General features: G+C 41.4%; 1 protein-coding gene across 1 annotated transcript; it reads right to left on the bottom strand.

Moving 5' to 3' along the window:
* Nucleotides 1–7,304: 7,304 nt before the first annotated feature.
* On the bottom strand, nt 7,305–7,647 carry LOC129808682 (histone H2A.v). The gene has a single exon (XM_055858453.1). The coding sequence runs from the start codon at nt 7,620–7,622 to the stop codon at nt 7,305–7,307; it is 318 nt and encodes a 105-aa protein (XP_055714428.1). The 5' UTR covers nt 7,623–7,647.
* Nucleotides 7,648–8,409: the final 762 nt, after the last annotated feature.

Below are 8,409 nucleotides of genomic sequence, written 5' to 3'. Positions count from 1 at the left end.
GTAAGGTCCCAAAAATTCACTCGCGTATTTTTTTCCAGGTAAGAATTGCGTACGTTTTATCGCAACTAAGTCACCTTCTTTGAACGTCGGAGGGTCTCGTGCTCGTAAATTGTAAGATCGTCGTTGGGCCTCTTGAGATTTCATGATGTTTTCTCTGGCTTTCTCTCGAATTTCACGTCGTTGCTCGTTCATCTGGTGAGCTCGGATCTCTTCAAGCAATTCTCCTAAACGTAGATCATTCTCGTGCCGCATTTGTACTCCAAACATAGCTTCAAATGGACTGAATCCTGTACTCGTATGCATGTTTGAGTTTATGAACTTCTGAATCGATGCGACGTGTTTGTACCATTTCCTCTTGTCCTCGATACACATCTTCGTCAGCATAGCGATAATCACTTGATTCACTCTTTCTACTTGTCCGTTTTCTCGTGGAACTCCTGTTGTAATTGTCACATGCTCGATATGTTGGTTATCACAGTACTCCTTAAAATCTTTGCTTATAAAAGCACCTCCTCTGTCACTGATAATTCGCCTGGGGTTTCCAAAAAAATCACTTTGGAGCGTCAGCTTAGAAATCACCTCATTCGCGTTTGTTGTCTTCGTCGGGTAAATCCACACAAATTTTGTAAAACCATCTATGACCACAAATAAATACTTGTACATCTTCTCGGTGGCATCCAACGGTCCCAAATGGTCGATGTGGTAGGTATCAAAAGGAATGTCTCCTTTCGCGATTGGGATCAATTTCCCATCCACTTTACCACGCTTCCTCTCGGCTAAGATACACTTCACACAGCATTCCACGTGTCTCTTAATTTTTTCTTTCAACTCAGGTATGTAGTAATCTCTTTTGATGATGGATTCCAATTTTTGAACACCAAAATGCCCGTTCTCGTGCGCACGTTTGATAATTTCGTTCTGCATATCTGCAGGTACCACTAATACATCTCGTCCATCAATCACTTTCATCAGGAGATCATCTTTCATACAATAATCTTCGTATGTTCGGGTTTTCAAAATCTCGGATATCACGTGAGTTCTCTCATCTCGTTTTTGCGCATTTTTAATTGCTTCAGTCAACGGATCCGCATAAGCTATCATCACGGGTGCACGGCTTAAAGCGTCAGCGTGTCTCAGCTGTGTTGCCGAACGATGCTCGACCTCGTAATCATACTCTTCTAACTCTAAAACCCATTGTGTTACACGTGAAATCAACTTTTTTCCGGTTTTATTCTTCAACGTCTTCTCATAAGCTGCACAATCGGTAACGATTTTAAAATGCTTTCCCACCAAATAAACACGAAATTTACGAACTGCACTAACTACTGCAAGAGCTTCAAGTAAATATGAGGAATACTTCTTCTCGGAATCGGTGGTCTTCTTACTCATGTAATACACTGGATGAAACTTATCGTCCTCTCCTCGTTGAAGTAAAACTCCTCCGTATCCAATCTCGCACGCATCTGTATGTACTTCTGTCTCCGCGTTAGGATCGTAAATCATAAGCACAGGTGATTCTCCTAGCATCCTCTTTAGGGTCTCAAAACACTTTCTCTGGGGTTCCTCAAACACAAAGGTATTCTTCGCACACAACAAATCTGTCAACGGTCTCGCAATCACTGCATAATTCTCAATGAATTTTCGAAAATATCCAGCAAGTCCCAGAAATCTTTGAAGTTCTTTCTCATCTTTTGGTGGTGGATAATTCATCACGGCTTTCACTTTATCGGGAGAAATCGTAACACGTCCGTCTTCAATCACATAACCCAGATATTCAACCCTTTTCTGAAGAAAATGACACTTATTCCAATTAAAATTCACATTATTGGCAGCGCTTACTTCAAGGACTTCTCGTAATTTCTCAAGACAATCTTCCTCAGTCTCTCCCGGAATAATAATATCGTCTACGTACACCAGAATGGTTCTCTTCCTCAGTAAATCGCGGTAAACATCAGCAATAAATCGGCTGAATACTGATGCACTCACACACAATCCGTATGGTAGGTAATTGAACTCAAATTGTCCGGAATGTGTCACAAAACTTGTATACTTCTTGAATTCCTCTGCGATTGGCACGTGAAGATATGAATTTTTCAAATCTAACGTCGTATAAAACTTTGCACTCTTCAATCTATCAATTTGATCCTCGGCATTTCTCATTGGGAATTTATCACGGACTATCTTCTTATTTATCGGACGAAAATCGATACAAATTCTCTTTGATTTATCCTTCTTTGGGGCAATAGTAACAGGACTAGCAAATTCACTTGTACTGTACCTTATTTTGTTGCTCTCGAGCCATTCGTCCACTTGTTTATCGATCAACTGTTGTTCACACTCTGAGAATCGTCGTGGATTGCAAGCAATCGGGGCCTCATCTGTCAAAACAATTTTGGCTTCCACGTTACACTTTGCACTTGAATTTGGCGTATAATTTTCAACTAATTCACGTATTTCCTCAGCATACTTCTCTGGAACATCCAACTCGTTCTCGCATTCCACCAAAATGTTCATCATTTCAGACACTGTACTGTCACTGTTCTCGTTCACGGACTCGATCGGTTTGGATTCTCTTGGTTTCACGGCGCTGATTTTTAATCCTCCTTCGGCAAATTCCACGTTGATAAATCCTAAAATTGCCATTCCTAGCAACATCTCATGGGGCATGGAATCTTCAGGAACAACATGAAATTCCACTCTATCACACTGAACTCCTTCAACACAAACTGAAATTTTCACAGTTCCCTTGGACTCTACACGTATTCCTCCAAAGCCAATAAAGAACATCTTAGAATTTTCCACTGTTGGTGATCCAATTTTCTTGTGAAAATCTTCTCTCAGCAAATTGAGGTTACAGCCACTGTCAAACAAAGAGTTTGAATTCACCTCTGATTCCACGATCACATTCACCATTGGAAGTGCTGTCGCAGCTAACTTCGCTTCACCAATTTGCGCGCGTTCTCCTGCCTTCCCCTCTTTCCCCTCATTACTCTCTTTCTCTTTGGTCTCCTTGGGCGCTTTACACTGGCGTGAAAGATGACCATATTCGTTACAATTGAAACATTTCGGGCCTTTTCCTTTCGTTTCACAGTCCCCAGCATAATGTCCCGGTTTTCCACAATTATAACACCGTATCTCGTCACTACTTCCCGTCTTTTTCTCTTGCCTCGTAGGTTTCTCTTTGCCACTTGCACCACTGAATTTTTCACCACTTTTTCCGCCATTTTTCTCCTCACTTTTTTCACCATGCTTTTTGACACTGGAAGTCATTTGCTGTCTCATTCTTTCATACTGATTGAGTCGCTCCTTCAAATCACTGATGGATTTTGCCCCGTACAAATTCATTTTCGTTTGTGGATTATCTCCAATGCCATCCACAATGTAGGAGCACACGGATTCTTCTTCAACAGGTGTCTTCTTCGGAGCTTTCTTAGCGATCTCGTTCATGGCGTACACATATTGGCGAAAAGTCTCGGTCTCTTTCTTCTTGCGTCTTTGTAGCATTTTATGGACTTCTGCGCTTGTGAGCTTCGACTGAAACTCCTCCTGTAAAGCCTCTTTTAACTTCTCCCATGAATTGAGTCCCACAGAGCCTTTCACAAAATCTCTCGCGGTTTTGATCAGGAATCGTCGTCCGAAAATGAATTTCTCCAATTCATTCAAATCAAGACTGTCTGCCGTTTGCTCAAAATCTTCTACCCACTCGTACACGTCTTTAGAGTCTCCTTCTCCGGAAAATTTATCAAATGAATCCTCGATATCCGCGAAAGTGAATTTTCGCGTCTTTGCCACGTTTTGCTCTGAATTCGCCATCTTGATTTTCTCTGTCTCGTTCTCGTGTGCCTCGTTCTCGTTTGTCTCGTTCTCGTGTGCCTCGTTCTCGTTTGTCTCGTTCTCGTTTGTCGCGTTCTCGTTTGTCTTTTTTAATGGCGTCGAAGATGATGCAATCACCGTTTCTTGCAATTCTTCCTCGAAACCCTCGAAACTCCCTGAACTTCCACTAAAGTTTAACAGTTTCTCAATTAATTCGCACTTTTTCCCCGTAGAATCAATTCCTTTTTCATCACACAGTTTTTTCAAAAAATCTTTTTTAAATTTTTTTAATTCGCTTTCCATTTACAAAAATGGCGTCTTTTTGTCTCTCTAAATATCACTAAATATTAGTTTTTCCACATTTGTCTCTTACTCTTTACGCACTTTGGCTGGTTGAGCCCCCATATAAGATTTATACGATACCACGCTTGTTCACTTACCACGTTTAGATGTTCACTCGTCCACGTTCACTGCTTAACTCTGACTGCTTTTCTCCTTATTCTTCTTCTTCTTACTTTATAATTTAGTCTCTCACTCTCATACTCTCTCTACTCTCTCTCTCTCTACTCTCATCCATTACACTACCTCTTACATGTATTTGTGTGGCCTTGACGTGTGCAACTAGACTCGCATCCTTGTATAGCCGTTTGAGCTCATCGTTCCTACGGATTCGCCAATTTCCAGCCGTTTCCTCTACTGGACCAAAAATACTCCTAAGAATTTTTCTTTCAAAAGAGGCAAGTTTATTTTCATCAGCTTTTGTGATTGTCCAGGATTCACACGAGTAAGTTACCACTGGCCGCACAAGTGTCTTGTAGAGCTTTAATTTGGTGTGGATCGAGAGGGACCGAGACTTGAATAAATGTAGTAAAGCATAAAACGCCCGATTTCCTTGGTTTATTCTTGAGGCAATTTCTGTGCTTACTACATTCTTAGAGTTGACATTGGAACCAAGATACTTAAAACTATCCACCCATTCGAAGGTTTTCTCTCCACATGAAATGTTTCCACTGTGAGTTGCATCGCTTTTCGATACCATCATATATTAGGTGAGATTCTTAACAATCTCACCTACTATAATCCTAACAAAATTTCATGTCCTCCGATCGCGCTCAAACTTGGCCAAAATGTGTTTCGCCACTTCCTGATCACGAATATATGGGGGGCTAAGTTACGTTCCCGGCCGGCCGGCCGCTCTTTAGAGCTTAATAGCTCCTAAACTAAAAAAGATATCGACTTGCGGTTTTCGGCAAAGGTTATATATCGCATGAAAATTGCAACTTGGTGCATTGACCCCCCACCCCCCACCCCTCCTTCCGCCATTTTGAAGACCCCCCTTTTTTTGTTTTCTCAATAGCTCCGCCCCTATGGCATCGAGCGGGCTCAAATTTTAGTATGTTATAGCTGGGCCTTAGAGCTTTCCATCAATACCAAACTTAAGGTCCCCCGACCCCCCTAACCCGAGCTATAATGGTCCAAAAAAAAATTCTTAAAATGGCCATAACTCCGGTTCTAATTGTCAGAATTTAAAAAATGAGAGCTTTTTGGAAAGCTCTCGTGAAATGCCACTTCTCCTTCTAACATCGCAAGTTCATAAAACCACCGCTAGGGGCGCTATTATTAAAAAGAAAATTTTTAAATCTTAAAAGTTAAATAACTCAAAAATTCCTTATGCAATCGGGCTGAAATTTTAGTATGTTGTAGCCGTTGATTATACCTATCAAACAAAAAAAACCTTAAGTCGATCCATAACCCCTGACCCGAGCTATAAGGGGTCAAATTTCGAACATTGACCGGCCTCTATCTCCGGTTCTAATTAACATATCGACCTAAATTTTACCTTTTTGGTTTCGTCTCGATGAGCACTTTCAGATGGAAGTTCAAAAAGTCACCACAGGTGGCGCTGCGATAGCGTCAAAATTCATCGAAATTCAAAATCATTTTTCTCAAAAACGGCATTGTGCAAGTTAATCAAATTTTAGTATGTTGTAGTCCAGTCTAGGACGTTTCCAAAATGGTGCGTATGTGCGCTGTGGTTTCAATAGAACCGGAGATATGAGGGGTCAAAGTTCACGAAATTCAAAAAATCATATCTCCGGTTCTATGTGACCGATTTTGATGAATGAGGGCTTAAACGAAAGATCTCACCAAATGCTACAGCTTTCTAGAATATTTGAACTTCGTGGGACCAACACCAGGGGCGCCACAGTCGAAAAACCAATTTCAATATCACATAACCTCAATTATCTCGACTGTCGCTAAACCGATTTTGATGATTACTTCGACATAATTGTAGAGGACATTTGTCTCTACATTTCGTCCATACATCATTTTCCGCTCAGACTACGCTATCACTCCGATTTTGCCGTTTAAGTGTGAAAAAATTGATTTTTCCCATAATAACGCTTTGAAATCACTCAGATGCCAATTTGACTGCCTCTACTCCACCAAGACACTTAAAATAGGGTTTTAAATGGAAAGTCCCACAAAATACAACAATTCTTTGATATAGTTGAAGTTCAACAAATGACTACTTGGGGCACTCTGGATGAAAAAACGAGTTAAGAAACAAAAAACCTCGATTATCTTGACTTCTGAGTAATCGATGAGATCATGTTCTATGGGAAAATTATAGAGAACATTCTGGTCTACATTTCACCCATATAACACTTTTCTGTCAGTTCATCCAAATCCTTGATATTTTGGTTTAAATGCAAAATTTGTACAATTTCACGAATTTGATTCAAGATAACTGAATGGCGTCTCCCAACTTCAGCTCCAAATCGAATTTGCATGCACTCCGAGTTAGCTCACGTTAAGAATCTCACCTACATAAGCCGGTTAGGATTATCTGTCCTTTTTGTTTTTGATTCGTTTGTTGTGAGTCCCATATGCGATGCTGCTTCCTCGAGTTCTTGATATCTCTGCTGTATATCAGTCACTCTTCGGCCAATCAGAACCAGATCGTCGGCATATGCCAAAATTTGGGAGGATCTATTAAATATGGAGCCATTGGGGCTGATGGTTACTTGTCTGATAATTGCCTCCAGTGCAAAATTAAACAGTAAAGGCGATATCTGGTCCCCTTGTCTCAGTCCAGAGCTAATGGAAAAGCTGTCCGATTGCTTGTTATTTATACGGACACAGCTTTCATTACCCAGTACTGAAAGTCTTGCCATTCTGACAAGCTTATTAGGAACGCCGAAAGATACCATGGCGTCCCATAGCCGATCGCGTTTTATGCTATCATATGCCTGTTGGAAGTCAACAAACAAGTGATGTGTAGTGATGGATTGCTCTGTGCATTTTTCCAGAATCTGGCGCAATGCAAAAATCTGGTCAGTTGAAGATCTTCCCGGTCGAAATCCTGCCTGATATGAACCAATTATCTTTTCTGCCCATGGGAGCAGTCTACTATACGTAACGTTGGAGAGTACCTTATATCCAGTACACAACAGAGAGATACCGCGATAATTCTCGCAGTTTAATCTTTAATCAGTGGCCTTAATAAGGCTGTCTAATTCCTCATCTCCACGGATGGCCAGCTGCAAGTGACGGGGAGTTATACGCTTCACTTTAAGATCTTTTGATGCATTACCAGCCAACTCCAGTACTTCAGCGGTGAGATATTCAAGGATGGCAGCTGAGTAGACGGCCGCTGTGGCCCCCACGCGTCCATGGCTTGTGGTGCGATTCTTGAGATGCCGATGAATTCTGCCCACAGGGAACTGCAATCCAGCCCTAGCTGAACGCGAAACGGCCTTTGCTTTGGCTTTTCCAGAATCCTTGCCTGCTTTTCCGCCAGCCATATCCACAGATTTGTCTCAATTTATCAATATTAGGTGAGATTCTTAACAATCTCACCTACTATAATCCTAACAAAATTTCATGTCCTCCGATCGCGCTCAAACTTGGCCAAAATGTGTTTCGCCACTTCCTGATCACGAATATATGGGGGGCTAAGTTATGTTCCCGGCCGGCCGGCCGGCCGGCCGCTCTTTGGAGCTTAATAGCTCCTAAACTAAAAAAGATATCGACTTGGGGTTTTCGGCAAAGGTTAAATATCGTATGAAAATTGCAACATGGTGCATTGACCCCCGACCCCCCACCCCTCCTTCCGCCATTTTGAAGACCCCCTTTTATTGTTTTCTCAATAGCTCCGCCCCTATGGCATCGAGCGGGCTCAAATTTTAGTATGTTATAGCTGGGCCTTAGAGCTTTCCATCAATACCAAACTTAAAGTTCCCCGACCCCCCTGACCAGAGCTATAAGGGTCCAAATAAAATTTCCTAAAATGGCCATAACTCCGGTTCTAATTGTCAGAATTTAAAAAATGAGGACTCTTTGGAAAGCACTCGTGAAATGCCACTTCCCCTTCTAACATCGCAAGTTCATAAAACCACCGCTAGGGGCGCTATTATTAAAAAGAAAATTTTTAAATCTTATAAGTTAAATAACTCAAAAATTCCTTATGCAATCGGGCTGAAATTTTAGTATGTTGTAGCCGTTGATTATACCTATCAAACAAAAAAAACCTTAAGTCGATCCATAACCCCTGACCCGAGCTATAAAGGGTCAAAGTTCGAACATTGGCCG

This window comes from Phlebotomus papatasi, chromosome 5, assembly GCF_024763615.1.
Source record: "Phlebotomus papatasi isolate M1 chromosome 5, Ppap_2.1, whole genome shotgun sequence".
NCBI classification, from domain to species: Eukaryota; Metazoa; Arthropoda; class Insecta; order Diptera; family Psychodidae; genus Phlebotomus; species Phlebotomus papatasi.
Note: the sequence above shows the minus strand (reverse complement) of the source record. Positions and strands in the feature narration are given on the sequence as shown.